This window comes from Saccopteryx leptura, chromosome 3 (genome assembly GCF_036850995.1).
Source record: "Saccopteryx leptura isolate mSacLep1 chromosome 3, mSacLep1_pri_phased_curated, whole genome shotgun sequence".
NCBI lineage: Eukaryota > Metazoa > Chordata > Mammalia > Chiroptera > Emballonuridae > Saccopteryx > Saccopteryx leptura.
The window spans coordinates 37,789,969-37,807,943 of NC_089505.1; the positions used below are offsets into that span (position 1 = coordinate 37,789,969).

At 40.5% G+C, this 17,975-nt stretch overlaps 1 protein-coding gene across 3 annotated transcripts in view; it reads right to left on the bottom strand.

Moving 5' to 3' along the window:
- The window catches only part of NCOA7 (nuclear receptor coactivator 7), a 143,393-nt gene that overhangs the window by 108,613 nt on the left and 16,805 nt on the right, over window positions 1–17,975 (bottom strand). For all 3 annotated transcript variants that reach the window (XM_066373303.1, XM_066373305.1, XM_066373304.1), the window contains exon 2: window positions 11,632–11,745. In XM_066373303.1, coding sequence (XP_066229400.1) covers window positions 11,632–11,681 — 50 coding nt within the window. In that variant the 5' untranslated portion in view covers window positions 11,682–11,745. The remainder of the gene's footprint in view (window positions 1–11,631; window positions 11,746–17,975) is intronic.

Genomic DNA, 17,975 nt, shown 5'->3' on the forward strand with positions numbered 1-17,975 from the left:
AGAAGTACAATTAGGTTTCATTTTTTTTAATATAGAAAATAATATGGAAAGCATGAATAACTGGCCTCTAATTTAACTGTTTCCTAAATACACTAATAAATGCCATTTAAGATTTTTGATGTAATCCATATTTTTGTTCTCTGGTTTATCTACATTTAAAGTTACTTCATACTCTCCACTCACACCTAAACAATTCTTAGCTCTCGGCATCAAGCCGTACTCTTCCTTTTAGTCCATGATACCCACACCTCACGGTCATCTCACCCACAACCTCAACAGACAGGGGCCCCAGGGGCTCCCCCAAACCACCTTACTCATCTTCCCTCTCTGCCCCTCAGACACTCAGATCTACTGTTGACGGTACTAACACATCAGTCTGCTTTACTCGGTACTGACTCACCTTTGCAAACCACAGACCACCCCAGCGTCTTGCTCAGTCTTCTTACACTTGGCCCGTTATCCTTTCCACTACCATTTTGATTTGTGAGAAGCAGAAAGCTAAACAAACAGGCAAGGCTGCTGAACTTACACTGGTATCGTGTATCACAAAATGAGTACAGAAAATAAATGGGACCGTAACCATTTTGTTTATGCAACCTTGATTTGAAATGACAAATGAAATAAAAGGGGGGGGGATAAAAATGCATAATAAACACATGTCCCTTGGCTCAAGCACCAGGCCATCACCTTTATGACAGAAGTGACAAAGGTAAGTGAATTTCAGTGGTTAAGAGCCTCCAACTCTGAATCTAGGGAAGAATAATCAGGGGAATTCTTGTGACATCCCAAAAATATAGAGAAAGGTCAGGAGATTGATGACATTTTTGTTGGTAAGTAGGGACTTTCAAAGTTTCCTTGAATGAGGCAGCATTTCCCTAGTTTGTTCTCAAGTTCCTAACAATACCTTTGCACCAAAAATCAGGAAGTCTGTTTAGTATTTAAATACATCTAATCATTTAGATTAGGGAATCTCACTTATCCTTGTATGGATAACTGATAAGGTTCTATAAAATTCAACTCAACATTCAGAATAATTAAGAACAAGTGCTGTGAGGTCAGCACTGGGGTTGAGTCCTGCCACCTCACAGATGTGTGACGTTGGGCAAATTACCTATCGTCTGTCATAAGGCTTAGGTCTTTATTTGTAGCTAATATGATAACAGGACCTATCTACTTCATGGGGTAATTATGAGATTACATGAGTAGGTAAATCAGTCTCTGTTACACAGTAAATGTTCAGCAAATGTTAGTTACCACTCATTATAAATGACTGTTAGAGAAAAGGCATTGAAGCTAGACCTTGTGAGGTTGGTACTGGCTATATCTAAAGACAGAATGATTTAAGGGCTCCAAGAGAAAGAAGGCACAAGCAAGCCTAGCAACGCTGTCTGAGCCCAGTGGCAGAAGAGGGCACATCTAGTTGGGGGAGGGAGGGCAGTGAAGGATTAGATTAAATGAAATAGGAAAGGTCTCAAGGAGACAGTGTCACAATTGAAGAAGGGTTTGCCAGCGTGATGGGTTCGACATCACGGTTTATAAAGAAGGAGAACGAAGAAGAGTTCTTTGTGTAACGAAAGCAAAGTTCTAAGGGGGCAAAGTGTAAGGCATTTACAGAAAATCAAAGTAGGAGATAAAGAGAGAAAAGCAGGAATGAACCATATTGTGCAGAACCTTAACTCTGAGAGAAGAATTTGGGAGGCAGAAGTGACATTTGAACTGCGGTCAGGAAGGCTAATCTGGGAAGATGAGTGGGAGGACATGCAATTAGCATCTGATTTATAATCGTAGAGGAGGTGGCGACTGTTGGAATTTCCAGATATGACTTTTTGGGGGTGGGCGGTGAGGGGAAGAAAATCTCTACTAAAATCACCAAGAGCTGGACTACAAGCATGAGCTACAAAGTTTCTAGAGCTGGGAGCACAAAGCAGTTTCTGCTTCGGAACTCAAATTTTCTCTTGCTGAAAAGTCATACCACTAAAGATGAAAAGTTTCAAACGTATGTGACAAAAGCATCTTAGGCTGATAGTGCCAAGTTTAAGCCCAAATTCAGAAGTCAGTTCAGACTGATGTCATCCTCAACTGTCAGCGACATTTTAAGGAACAAGCAGGGCAGCTTAAATCATTTACTTTTAATGTGCTCCAGTCTCTTCTGGGTTTGAAATCGGAATCTCAGGTCCTTCACTGAAGGCTGTGACTAGCGCACATATATGGACATATTTCAAGGGTATATAAACTCCCTGGAAATCTATACAAAGCTTGTGCCTATACATGTGTTATTTTTTTCCTTATTTATTTTTGTGTTCCTCATTTAGGCAGTGTGCTTTTTACATTAAAATTCCTTAGTGCTTATTTTTCATTAGTGCCTATTCTAAAAACTATTTTAATCCAGTCGGTGCTCTCAACAATCTGATAAGGTAGGTAGCAGTATTATTCTCAATTTAGAGAAATGTACACTATAACCAAGGCCCCACGGCTGGGAAGTAGTTCTATAGAGAAGAAACCTGGAAGAGGCCCACAAACAGAAACTGCCCACGCTCCATGACCACACCAGTTCCATCTGGCGCTTTTGTTAGGTTATAGTCTCACTGGGCCTTTCTGCGACAGTCCAAAACAGCCTGGAATTTCAGGTTAAATGAACACAAGCTTATCACTGACCCCTAAAATTAGTTTTATGAGGTCCCATTACACTGCACTGTGGGACAGTACATTTAGATAACAGGTCCTTTATGTATAGCTACCTCTGAACAAATGGTTAATGTGTGTTAGATCAACAATTTTCAAGAACCTCATTCTTCAATGAGGAAAAATAACCTCACTTCCAGGGTACAAACCACCAAAGACTCCTCTAAATCAATGTCACTTTTTATCATATTTAGATATAAGGATTTAAGATAAAAATTTCATGAAATATTTGATTAGATATGACACACTGATATTTTCTAATAAGTGTAACTTAACTTGGTCCAGATATCCTGATCCATTCTATTAAAAAAAAAAATACTGGCTCCTATCCACTAAATTGATTTCATGACGCTCCACTGGGTTTGTAATCTACACATTGAAAAGCGGTATTCTACATGGAATTAAATCAAGCAGCTTTTCCTATTCGTTAAGAATGTAGAAAAAAGTATGAATCTAACTATGACTCTGCAAGTGTTTATAAACCTTTCTTTAACCTGTAGGAAAAAAAGTTAATGATTTCCTTGAAAACATTATCAGATCAAACTTGTCCATGCATATTTTTCCCATAAATGAATGAAAAACTATGTAAACATTCCCTTAAGAGCTGCCTAATCTGAATTCAGCCAAGAAAACAGGAAGCATAAACCTTAACATTACAACACATTCAAAAGGTTAATCAGTGATTACTAATATTTTCAAATAAGGCACAGTTTTTTCATAGGAAATGGTTTTAAAATAGTCTTAATCTTTTTAAAGATGAATAAAATTGATGAATACTGAAAAATTTGAAGTGATAAAAATTAATACTCACAAACCATTTATATTCTACATTAAAGAAGCTGTTTCAGATATTCTCAGTCTGTCAGTCAAAAAATATGTATTTAATACTTACTATATGCCAACCACTATTTAACAAGGTGCAGGAGGGAGTTACCGACCTATTACAGAGCCTTCACGCTCCAGGTGGCCCATCTGCGGGGAGACTGACTATAAACACATAAACAGACAAGAGCTAGGACAGATAGTCACATGCGAAAGTGTTCTTGGGCAGTGCTGTGGGTCACTGTAGGCCCTGTTTCTAACAGCAGCGACTGTCCTCTGGGATGGTTCTTAGAAACTGAAATCAAACTGGCTTCTCGTAATATATACAAAGAACCCTGGCATGGGGCCAGCACATCACTGATCATTTCACCTCGTGGGCTTAAGGTCCAACTGTTAAAGAAAAGGTGACTTAAGAGTTCTGAAAGCCCTTCAGGTTCTGTATTTTGACTTCATGATCCTCAGAACCTAGCCATGCTCAGAACAACACATCTTTGGGAAACTATCCCTCTACTTGGCACTGTTGTAACTGCTCCTGCCTCCAATCTGAACAGGGACAGCTCATGGCATGGGAGTGGAGTATTAAGATGAGGATTCTTTTGAGTGAAGACGAAGGTTGTAGGTGGGCATAGACGCTAAAGTAAGGAATAATTTTTTATTTTATTTTAAAGGAGTGACTATCATCCTGCCAGACACCCTGTATATGTTTTAACTGATTTTAGAGGGGGAGGGGAAGGGGGAGTAAAACATCTATTTGTTGTTCCACTTATGCACTGATCGGTTGATTTTTGTATGTGCCCTGACCAGGGATCAAACCTGTAACCTTGGCCTATGAGAACAACACTCAAACCGAGTGAGTTATCCTGCCAGGGCAGCACTATGCGTACGTTACATCAATCTTCACAGCCATCTTGGTTTGCTTTTGTTTGAACGAGACAGCTACACAGCTTACCATGTAGTATACTTGATAATAATAATTAATAATAGTCCCGTGCTCAGATATCAGTGTCCAGATCCTCCTCCCTGAAGAACAGGTCAAACCCCTATGAGTGTGGACAAGAGAGGGAACTGGTTCAGCTTCGGTCCTCCTTGACAACGTGTCCCATTTGGGCTTCTTCTCCCAGATCGGTTCGCGCTGGGATGCTCCCTTCTTTGAAGTCTTCTTGGTTGGTTATTATTAACAACATTTAACAACTGAAGAAATACAGTGTGAAGGAGTTTAGAAAACTTGGCCAAGATTATACACTGAAGTGATTATCAACACTAGGTGTTCTACTGATGGGTCAGAGGTTCAAGGCTGAAGAATTGCCAGAGCAAAGGCTGGAGACAGACACGGGAGATGTCTGAGGAATGGGGTGGAGCTAAGACAGTGTTCCGCAGTCTTCATCCAGGAGGGCAGGGGTGAGGCAGATAAAAGAGCATCTTCCCCTCCTTGCTGCTCACTGCTGGCTCTGCAGGGAACTGGTGGCAGGGGCAGTTCTGCTTTTCCTGAGAACCATGCAAGAGTGGGAAGGGGGCAGCAAGTGGAGGAGGAACCAAAGTGGACAGCACAGCCTCCTGAGGGGCTCCTATCACTCCGTCTCCATTCACAGGCCCTCTCAGCCCTTTTCAGAGGGGACAACACGACTTTGGGCTAACTAAAATATATATTTTTGCTAGCCTAAATTAACCCTTGATCCTGAAAAATCTCTTAAAGAATTTCAAACACACATACAAAAAACATAAAGGAATCTACAGAAAAATCACTAAATGGGTTCTAAGTTCTACAAAAGCCAATTAATGTCAAAATGAGTGTGGCAGAGAGCCCTGTACAGCACGACAGGAGAAAACGCCTGCCTTTTAACTACAGGGGAGGAAGAGGGCACGGGGCCACAGTGAGTGAGGGGCGCTCAGAGGACAGTCCGGAGAGTACAACCTGCTTTCATAACTCAGCGTTTCACTGGGTTCCAAGACCTGTCAAGTATCAAGAACTGATACACACATATATAACACTGTAATTTTATATAAGCCAATTCTTTGGAAATGCGTGGGGAAATGTCTCATGAATTGTTCAATCTGGAACAAACAACTGGTACAAAACCACACTGAAGATCCTGAAAGTCAGGTGGGCCACGGCCAGGAGAGCCTCAAACTCCTCAGGGCTTATCCCAAATAAATTTATCTGGTAGTGATGCTAATTCAATCTTGCCATTTAGCATTACAAAGGCATATATCAAGATCAATGATAATAAAGAAAGTATTGAGTGATCTTCAAATCGCTAATTGCAATCCAAAATTATTAAAATTGGGTCTTTTAAACTTATCTTTCTGTGATATTAAATTGAGAAGGGGGAAGAAACATCCACAAAGGAGGTAGGTAAGGGATTATTTACCAAACTAGAAAGCCTGGCGGTCATATGAAATGACCGCTGTTCTAGATATTATAAATTGTAATTAAAATGATTTGTGCAAAGGTGTCTGCTAATTCAAACTGAATTACCCAGGGCAGGCGGTGAGGACGCCCCTTTGCTTAGTGCCCCACGGGGTTTCCCCCTTCTACTTGCTTAATTGCTTAGAGTGCAATGAAGGAAACCACTGGCGATACATTTCTTAAGAGCCACCGCTAGCTCAATAAATAAAGGTGATTTAAATAATAAAATGTTAATTCACATGTCAAAGATCTCTTTGTACACAACATTTCTTGTATAGATCTTTCCATCATTTTTAAGCTCGCCTTGCAGAGGACCATCAATTATTTTTAATGGAACTACAATGTTTCCGTACTTGCAACATTGAGAAAATCCTTTCTTGCCATGGTCAAATCGATTAGTTTCTAACTTGAAGTTTAAGGACTGACAGTGTTCACATTTAATATTCATGTCACCAGAGGAATGCTCAAAAGTTAAAGTTTCTCCGTTTGAAACTGTTTTAATCCTTTTTGCGTTTTGGTCAGCATCACTCTGTCGTTTTTTTGCATTTCTCTCCTGCCTTTGTTCAAGGGACTCATTTTGTCAAGACAGGCTTTTTTGTCTTGCATCTGAGGCAAGCCTTGTTTCTCTATGCTCATCAGTCTCATTTTGCCGAGAAAGACGCATTTGCTCTGCGACTGAAGCAAGCCTTGTCTTTCTCTGCTCAGTGGTTTCTTTTTGTCGAGAAAGCCGTTTTTGTGCAGCTTTAGCTCCTTTTCTCTCCTCTTCAGTGCTGTATTTTCTAGGAGGCATTCTTAAAAGAAATTACGTCAAGACGTAGTTTTTATGTAAAACAGATGATTGCCAATGCAAACAAATGTTCACCTTCCCCCTGACACGCTCAATTTGCATTCAGCCTTAAATTGTTTCAAAAGCAGATGATAGCCAATGCAAACAAATGTTCACCTTCCCCCTGACCCGCTCAATTTGTGTTCAGCCGTGGCAACTTCACCCCATTGGCTAGTACAGTTAAGCAAGCAACCAATAAGCTATCGGCGACAAACACTTAAGCAGCATATAATAAAGATACAATGACACAGTGTTTATGAGAACACGTGGTAAAACAGTATACCAAGAAAACAGTCTACTTAACTACTCTTTTTTCTTTTTTTTTTTTTTTGCATTTTTCTGAAGCTGGAAACAGGGAGAGACAGTCAGACAGACTCCCGCATGCGCCTGACCGGGATCCACCCAGCACGCCCACCAGGGGGCGATGCTCTGCCCATCGCACGCTAGGCCGACGCTCTACCGCTGAGCCAACCGGCCAGGGCCTACTTAACTACTCTTAAGGGAAAGAAGATAGGGAGGGGTGAACATTTTAAAGCAAAGTCTAGGCAGTGTGGTAACTGCGGGGGAGGTGCAGGTGGAGGATATGAAGAAGACAGAGATTTGACTTGGGTTGGTGAACACACAATACAGTGTACACAAGATGCGTTGTAGAACTCTGCACCTGAAACCTGCACCATTCTGTTAACATGTGTTGCCCCAATAAATTCAATGTTAAAATTAAATAGATAAAAGCAATTTTTAGGGTTTTAGATACATATTGTGGTAGCAGGCAGAAATCAGGAGAAATCTTCCTTTTGAACTTCTTTGTACATTCCCAGAGATTTGTTGATGGTGTGATTGCAACATTTTGATCTTGCCCTTAGCCTGACTTTACATTCTTCTCTGGAGATCTTGATTTGACTGACTGACCTTATACACACTGCTCCGATAAATCAGCCCTATGCTGTCAGAAACTGGCTATTAAATAGGTTTTTATCAGTAACTGATTTTATGAAATGCCACAGTTTAATCAGAAGGCATTTGAAAAGATTTCTAACTTCTACTGTCTAATTTCTGAATAATGAAGGGTTTTTTTTGTTGTTAGTTGTTTTGCTTTTAATAGGTTGACTATTTTTGGTTATAACTTCATTATAATGGCTAAACTATGGTTTTGTCTGTTTGTCTTTTTCTCTCTCTCTCTCTCTCAATTCCTAGTAAGTAATCATATTGACCTACTGTTCTAATAGCATCACTGACTGTGGCCCTTGTTGTGCTTTACCTATGCTTCTAAGGTCACATTTCAGTTTTTGATATGCTTTTCATTGTTAGAATACTTTTTACAAGAGATCAATGCAAGCATAACAATTAACTTTGGCATTTCTGAGATGAAAAAACTTTGCTGTTTTTTCAGAACAGTTGAATCTTGCATTCTCAGTTTAAGGGACTGCTCTAACTCTACATCCTAGAAAGAAGTGGTTAACTTTGAGCAGGCTGTTCATGACCAGTCACCCTTACTATCGGGATCTATTCGGAGTCAGACTGAGAAGGCACTCTAGCTTCTGAAATCACTGTTTAGGGGTATCCATAGTCCGCCCCCTCCAAATTCCTGACCTAGACTCACACCTTATATAAAAATTAACTTAAGCTGGTTACTGACTTAAATATAAAATAATACTATAAAATTTAAAAAAGAAAAGAAAATCTTCAAGACCTAGGAATAGGCAAAGAGTTGTTAGACTCGACATCAAAAACACAATCCACAAAAGGAAAAACTGATAAACTGAATCACATTGAAATTAAAACCTTTGCTCTGCAAAAGACCCTATTAAAAGGATAAAAAGAAAAACTACAGACTGAGAGAAAATATTTGCAAACCATAAATCAAAGGCCTAGTATCTAGAACACATAAAAACCACTCAAACCTCAATAACAACAAAAAAATCCAATTAGAACACAGACGAAAGACATGAAAAGACAAGACACCGCACTGAAGAAGGTGGATGATGGCTAACAAGGACATGAAAAGATGTTCAACTTCTCCAGTTACTTTTTTAAAAGATTTTATTTATTTATTTTTTGGAGAGGAGAGAGAGAGAAAGAGAGACAAAGGCAAGAGAAGGGGGCAGGAGCAGGAAGCATCAACTCCCATATGTGCCTTGACCGGGCAAGCCCGGGGTTTTGAACCAGCGACCTCAGCGTTCCAGGTCGACGCTTTGTTCACTGCCCCACCACAGGTCCAGGTTTCTTTAGTTGTTAAAGAAACGTTAAATTCAACCATAATGAGATATTGCTGCACACTTATCAGAATGGCTAAAGTAAAAAAGAGTGATAACACCAAATGCTGATGAGGATTCAGAGAAACAGGGTCATTTATACATTGCTGATGAGAAGAATGTAAAATGGTACGGCCACTCTAGAAAAGGTTATGTCAGTTTCTTACACAAGTAAACGTGCACTTACCATTTGACCCAGCAATTTTACTCCTGGTATTCATCTGGTGAAATGAAAACTTTTCAATTCACACAAAAACCTGCACACAAATGACCCTATCAGCTTTGCTATCTCTTTATTAGATAAGTCATGGAAAACAGAAATAACCTAAAGGTTCTTTCCTGCTTCTTTATTTTTGAAAATGTCTTTTAGTATCCCAAATATTGAAAAAAAAATGAGTAAGGCGTCTTCCTTTTTATTGAAGCTGTATCCTTAAAGCAATTCACAAACAACATTATGTTGCTTTAAATAGAACTATGTCCAATAGGACAACTGATACATAATGCTCTCTCAGCATTATTTGTAACAGCCCCAAACTGGAAAGAACCCAAATGTGCTTCAATGGGTGAATGATTAAAAAAATGATGATCCATTCCTATCATGGAATACTACTGAGCAATAAAAAGTAGCAAACTATAAATATATCTTCCTAAATCTCAAATGCTATGGTCTAAATGTATGTGTTCCCCCAAAATCCGTATGTTGAAACTTAATGCCCAATGTGATAGTACTGATAGGTGGGGTCTTTGGGAGGTGATTAGATCATGAGGGTAGACCCCTCATGAATGGGATTAGTACACTTGTTGGGAAAAAAAAAAAAAGACCTGAGAAAGCTCCTTGCCCTTCCAAGGTGTGGTTGTGAACCAAAAAGTTGGGCTCTTACCGGAAAAACAGAACCTGAAGATGCTGGGACCCTGACCTCAGACACATAGCCTCTAGAGTTGTAAGAAATACACTTTTGTTGTTTATAAGCCACTTAGTCTATGATATTTTGTTACAGCAGTCTGAATGAACTGAGACATCAAGAGAATATACTAAGTGGAAAAAAAATCTTATCTCAAAAGATTATATACTATGTGGTTCCACTTACATAATATTTTTGAAATCAGAAATTATAGAGATTGAGAGCAGATCAGTGGTTGTGAGGGGTGGAAGGTAAAGGAAAGGAAGTGAATATGATTATAAAAGGATAGCACAAAGGATCTATAGACAGAATTGTTCTGCAGCTTGATTGTCATGGTAGCCACACAAACCTACAGATGTGATAAAACTACGGAGAACTAAATAAGTGCTTGTGAAACTTGGCAAAATCTAAGTAAGGTCAGTGGATCTTATCTTATCTACGTCAGTATTCTAGTTGTAATATTAGAGGGATGTTATGTAAAGTTTTATCATTATGGGAAATCGAATGAAGGATTTAGGATATCTCTGTATTGTTTCTTACAACTACATGCAAATCTATAATCACCTCAAAATAAAGCATTTTTTAAAAATCACAAAACAGTTCTTATTTAAATGTCCTAATGTTTCACCCATTAGATGCCAGATGTCTTTCTGCCCAAACAATCTTGTTACTCTCTATAGTTCTAACAGTGAAAGACAGTTCACCAAAGACAGTTCACCACAATATTACTATAACTCTTGCTTTCCAAAACTTCTCATTCATGGTTTACTATTACTAATTGGAACATACCCTTTGGAAACAACCTTGTATTTGAATACTGACTCTTATGTTGCATGAAATGGACAACATAGTTACTTCTGAGTCTTAATTACATCATTGGAAAACAGAGAAAACCTATGACCTAGATTTACTGTGAAGATAAATAAAATCAAGTACTTGGCATATAGTAAGTAGTTCCTTAAATACTCATTTCCTTCCTTTTTCCATTAACAATGTAAAATCTAGCTTAATTTCTAAATGAAAAAAATCAACAAAAGACTTTGTCAGTTTCTAAGACTTGTATTTGGAAAACAGGAAATGCATCTTTAACAAGCATAAATTGGAGGCCCTGGATGGGGTAAGCCTGAACTCAGTTCTTAAGAAGTATTTCCGTTTAGGAGGCCATAATGATCATTTTAAACTTACATCCTCACTGAGTTTGAAAACATTTCAATTATCAAAGTGATTTATAAATGGTTTAGCATATCACTCATCTTATTGTGATTAGAAAATGCTGTCATACAGATGTTTAAATCCATAAATAGTAACCAATCAGATGCTAGATGACTTCTACCAGATAGCAACAAATGTATATATGTTGGATGAGGTCAAGATCTAAAAAATGACATGGACACAAATGGTAGAATTTCATCTATTTCAACCTCCTACAAAAACATTTATTTTTTTTTCTGTATGAGTTTTTTTCCTTTGCTTTAATCCCTTCACCTTTTTCCAATCCCCTAACCAAAAACAGTTAAGTAATAGATCCCACAAGGTATAAGGCTTCAAATGTCATAGATTTTTATAGTTATAGCTCAACCAATTAAGCCGTAGAGCAGGAAACAAAGTATATTAAACTTCTACTGGCGACCTGCTCTATTTATGAACAGTCACAAGACATAAAATACCAAGTAAAACAGACAAAGTGCCCTTAAACTTTTTTTGTAAGTACTGATATAATTTTGCAAAGCAAATGCTTACCGAGCAAAATAACTTTGTTTCCGTTCCTTCTTCTCTTCCTTGGTATCCATAATATGCAGTCAAAAGTGCAAAGTATTTGGGAAAGTTCTTCTTTTTAATCAGTAAGTCATAACCCTGTAATAAAAAAAATAACAATGTGACCGCAAATTAAGACACTAACAATGAGGCCCTGGCCGGTTGGCTCAGCGGTAGAGCGTCAGCCTGGCGTGCGGGGGACCCAGGTTCGATTCCCGGCCAGGGCACATAGGAGAAGCGCCTGTTTGCTTCTCCACCCCGCCCCCCCCCCCTCCTTCCTCTCTGTCTCTCTCTTCCCCTCCCACAGCCAAGGCTCCATTGGAGCAAAGATGGCCTGGGCGCTGGGGATGGCTCCTTGGCCTCTGCCCCAGGCGCTAGAGTGGCTCTGGTCACAGCAGAGCGATGCCCCAGAGGGGCAGAGCATCGCCCCCTGGTGGGCAGAGCATCGCCCCTGGTGGGCGTGCTGGGTGGATCCTGGTCGGGCGCATGTGGGAGTCTGTCTGACTGTCTCTCCCCGTTTCCAGCTTCAGAAAAATACAAAAAAAAAAAAAAGACACTAATAATGACCAATATTAAGAATAAGACAGAGTGCAGCTCCGTGGCCCACAACAAATGGAAGATAAGCTTTAACCAGTCAACACAATCACACGAACCATATGAAATACAAACACCCATGGAGGACTAAAACCCTGCAATTAGACTGGAGGTGTCAAACTAAAAAGTACAAGGTGGCTAGAAAAACTGAAGTATTTTCCTCATAATTAACAAAATGTTGTATCTTGTTATATAAAAATATTTCAAAATGTGCTAAAATGAAAACCACTGACTTTGGAAGAGTTCAGGCTAGCTATGCAGAAGCTAATTACTTTTTTAAAAATTTAAACTCATAATCACTCTTTTCAAAAAGTAATAGTGAACATATATATATATATATATTATAAAAAATGGATCAGTTAGGTGTTTTACAAGAATGTTCTTTCTTTAAAAATCATAACATCAGTGCTCTATTTTGTTTTTGGAAGCATGCAAGTGTGGCCGTCCCACTTGCGTAAAAAGGTGAAAGGTCAAAGGACAAAGCCTCTGGAAGCTGTTTCGAATGGCTTCATTGCTGGTCTCTGCCTCTCCTTCTCCCTACCTCGCCACCTTCCCCTCAGTTTTCAGGAGCACTTTAAACCTATAATAAAAGCTGTCTCCAGATCAGTCTGCCTTAAATACCACTTTCATCACCACGCCCTTGCTCAAAAATTTCCGATGGCTACTTACTGCCTGATTCACTCATCTAAATTTTCTGCGGAGCACTAACCTGTTCGAAAATCTGTCTTTAAACCCTAAAGGGGTATCAAGGTAAAAGCAAAGACTGTTCAGCAATCAAATTAATTACTAATTCATTTCAATTCAATAAACAATTCATAATATCTATTACAGGAAAGGTATCGTGATAAGCATCAGAGACCAAAGATAAATAAGACAGGGTATTTGCCCTAGTGGAATTTACTGTCTTGCCAGGGAAACACCTAGGATTTCAGGTGGATGGGCTCCGAACTGCTATGGAGAGCACTAGAACTCAGAGGAAGAACACTCGGCCTTATGCAGGACCACCCACGCAGTCCTCACACATACCAAGAGCTGAAGGATGAGTAGGGGTTGCCTAGTTAAAGGGTACAGGGAAGCAGGCCCAGCTTGAACACAAGCAAGAAGACACAGTGTTGCCCTGCCGTGCCAGAATTAAATGTGAAGTAGGGCAGCAGTGAGAGACGAGGATGACGTGGCCAGGACTAGGGCCACAGAAGACCTTCCATGTCACACTCAACAACTTGAACTTCACCCTAGCTCCGTATTATGTGCTGTCCCCACACCCTTTCACTGCACCTCTGTCAGATATCACCACGCAATCACACTGGACCCAACGGCAGCACTCACAGTAGACATCACCAAACTGGCCAGAGCTGGTTCATGAGATTAAGCATCTCTGTGTACATGAGAGGAAGCCACTACAGAATTTCACATGAGGGAGTGATAGAGACGACTGTAGAAGATGGACCACAGAATACTGAGCACAGAGTGCAGTAGACCTATGTGAAAGAAATTACAGCGAAAATATTTCAGAAAGGAAAGACACACTTAGGTAGCAGTCTTTAACACAAAAACAGGGGGAATCGATTCAAGAAACATTTAGGAAACTGATTAGTCGAGATTTGACGACTTGTTCAATGTAGACAACGTGGAAAAGGAAGAAATGAAGAAGGTCCAGGTTGCTGCTGCGGGGGCCGAGTGGACCGTGAGAGCACAGCTATGTTCCAATCCGCATGAAGGGGTCGGACTGCACGTGACCAAAGGGGCCAGGGGGGCGTGACCAAATACAAGGTCAGTTTGAGACATGTCGTCTTTGAGGTGCCCAGGGGATCGTCTGCTGGAGACATTCACCAGACACGTGAGTACGTCTAGAGAAAAAGACTTAGAAATGATCAGCATATGGTTGTAGTTAGGGGGGGAAAAGAAAACAATGTGATGATGAGAACACCCTGCAACCACGACGACTACGCACCAGGCCCTGTATGGAAACAGAGTCTGGGGACCGAGTGTGAACTCGGACTGCTTTGTCTCCGTGTCCCTGACATGGGCTCCACCCTCAAGCTGACTAATCTGTAGGGAAAATAAGACATGTGCAAATAACTGAAACATAGGGTTGGTTAGTAACTGGAACTGTCCCAAAGACTACTACTAAGAATCCAAAGACACACAGTTCAATTCTGATGGAGGTGGTACAGTAAATCTTTCAGGGCAGAAAGGATTTCAAAAAGGTGAAGAGGAGACACAGAGAGAGCACTCCAGAAAGAGGGAACCCTTGAGCACAGGTACGGATGTGAACAGCACAAGACGCACGCGGGCAAGAAGCACAGAGTGGCTCCCAGGTCGGAAAACCAAACGAATCATGGTGATCCCAGTGCCTGCTACCGTACGTCATTTATTTCAACATATTATCCACGTTAGCTCTTTTAATCCTTACAACCACATGATGAGTTAGGTATCCATAAAAGTTAGGCTGAGAGCTACTCGTTTCCTTAGTTCAACAGCAACAGTTGAGCCAGCACAAATCCAGCCTGGTGTACACTACCATGGCTTTCAATAACTGTGGAGCCAGAAAGCACTTGGAGATGAGCTAGAAAAGAAGTCCAGAATCAACAGCATCCAACGTCTCAGCATAACTTCTGCAGGTTAAGACCACGCAGCTGGCGCTGGGTCACTGAGGCTTCAGACAGGACCACATCAGTGGAGAGGCGGGAGTGGAAGCCATGCCTTAACGAATTACCCCCCTCTCTACCTTCATCTTTTATTCTGTCCCAAACTTGAACTGACTTTGCTACCGTCCACCTTCTGACCAGATCTATGATAGCACAACGCCCACTTCTGCTTTGAAGGCTTCCCTGGCCACTTGCATACCCTTCTCTCTCGTCCTTAGGAGCTTATTTCACATGCCACTTATCACTTATTGGCAGGCATGTAATCATACACTGGGTGACAATGGACAAGGCCACCTCACTTAGCCTCCCCAGCCCCAAACAAATCGAACATTCCCTCACATCAAAAACAACCATGTTTCATGTTTTCCTTATATTTCCCTAAATGCCTAACACAGAACTAAGAAGAAAATCCACATAAAAGCTGAGCAAGAAAATAATCGAGACTTGAGGTAAGATCAATTATATGGCAAACTGATATAAATCCAAGGATTCCTCCTAAATTAAGAATTACTTGGGTACGGAGGACATAGACTCGAGCCAGCCAGCTCCTCAGACTCCAGAGAGGAGAATGCCAGCTCTCCGCCCTGCCGTGGCCCAGGTGGTTTAGTTTAAAGTTCCTCGCCCGCACACCACCATATGCGATGATTTCTCTTTATTAGATTTTCCCCCTCATGAATAAAAATGAAGTCATAACAACCTAATTGGAAAATTTTTTATATTGCAAACTGAGCCAGAAAGTAATATTTAGTTCCAGTGGAAAAATATTGACAAAAATAAGCACCAGAGAAAAGGATTAAATGATCCAAGAGCTGACATCTGGTGCTGCTGTGTCTCTTTCGAAATGGGAAAGCTTTTTTTCTTTTTAAAAATATATTCTATTCTATAAATGAAAAATATACTGATCTTTGGTTTCTTTTAAATTTCTGGGAATTTTCCTATTCCTTATACAAGACAGATGCAGCCCTTGCAGCTGCAGACACACCAGATTAACCAGGAAGGGATCGGCAAACGACGCTATAAAATGTTGTGCGCAAAGCACCGCACGCGGCCTTCATGCTTCAGTGAAGAACCAGAGCTCCTTAAATCAATCTCTAATGTGAACTACATTTTCCATTATAAGTGGTTATAATGGGCTTCTTAAAAGCCCTTCTTCACCTAATGCTGACTTTTCCTCACATCAATAAACTCTAGATTCATCCAAACACACTGAATTACCAGAGTCTCTTGCATTTATGGCATACTACCAACCAAAAAGAATTTTATGAGGGAGCACAAGATGAATCTTCTATCTAAATATTTATCTCTGTGATCTTAAATCAGGACAGTCAATTTAGACCTAAATTCAGTTCATCATTCAAACAAAAACAGTGCATCCACCATCCTTACCTCCTACGAGCTGTGCTGAAGACAACGTACGTTTGGAATGCCAGCAAAGCGTAGCCTGTTTGAGACCACAGCACCACTTAGATTTGAAGCACGGAGCTATTGGAGGCTTCCTAACTATATCCAACCCCTGTGGACCCACACAGTTCAGGGTGGCTTTCGCTTCACACTAATACAGAACAGCTCCTTGAACATTCAGGTATAACCAGTCCAGACTGGAAACAAAACAAAACAAAACAAAAACAGTATACTCATGATGTCCATCAACTGTTTTCCCCAAAACATGTTTTTTATTACACCAATGAAATAATGACAAGAACATGCTTTGAGGCTTGGTCATACTAAGACTGGTCATTTAAGGAACAGACCCAACTGTTTCTTTCCCTGCAGACATTCCCTCCTAAAAAAGGCTTACACTTACAAAGAAACAGAGCCGGTGTACAGTCTTTCTCAAAGCCACACTGTCATCTAAATTAATAAAGGAAGGATATTCAAGGCTCAGTGTTTACCACGCTCAGAAATTTGAAGAGTCCCTTTAACAAGAAACCCAGAAAGACATAGAAACAGATACAAAAGTATGCCACAAACGTGTAAGGAAAGCACCCAGGAGATGATGCCCCAAATAAACAAATATGGTCACAAAAACAAAACAACAGAAGAGAACTTAACAGCAAAGAGGAACCAAAAAGTTTTGCCTGACTCTAAGTGCTTGTCAAGGACAGGTCGGTGGTCTGCGCCTGGGAAAAATGGCAAGAAGCCCATGGGTGGCAAAATAAACAGAGAACTCATCAACTCTTATTCCTGTATTCTTTGCCTAGGGAACTGAAATTTAACCTAAAAAGAATTAAACAAACGTTGAGTTTTAGTGCTTTCTTACCAGGATGAGCTAAGAGGCTTCCCTAAAACTAAATACTCTAGAAAGCCCATCTTTGGGCTAGATAAATCATTTCATAATTTCTCTCAAAGAGAATGTATTAGATAAATGACTGTCTAAAATGTCACTGGCAGGGTCAGGAATTGTTGAAGATGTGGAAAGTGCCAGAAGCCTGACAAAAGGCAAACACATTTTAATCTTCAACAAGAGTTAGGAAAGGGATTATGCAAATTACATACTGAGAACATCACCCAGATTCCCCCGAAGCATTAGCAATGGTCATTAAAACCAGGCTGGCAAGAACTGTGAGCCCTGAGATGTAGTCAACCATCCTGTACTCTGCTGGAGATACAAGGATGAAGACAGCTTTCAGGGGCCAGGAAGCCCAGGTGGGACAAACGACTGAAACCCATCAATGGTACAGACAAGTGGTGAGTGCTCTGACGTGGGCAGAGCACAGAAGGGAAGCAGAGCTACCCCTGCTAGGAAGAGAAGGAGCATCTGGGAAACGGCACAGGTAATACCAGAGCTGGGCTATGGAAGAGCAGAGGTTTCCAGACGATGAATGCTGAAGAAGTTGAGCTCATTAGGCAGCAGGAGGATGTGCAAGCCATTGTGAAGGAATGCGTGGTGCTCAGGGAATCCTGAGTGGTCTGGTTCAGCTGGTATGTAGGGCTGGTGGGGGAGAGGAAGTTCAGTGAATGGTAGCTTTGCCAAATTACACTGACCTCATTTCTCTCTTGGACGCAGATAGCTACTATCCTAGTACATCAAAGAAATGAGGTAAACACAGTGTAATTGTACATAAAAGTCATCTAATGTTTCTCTTG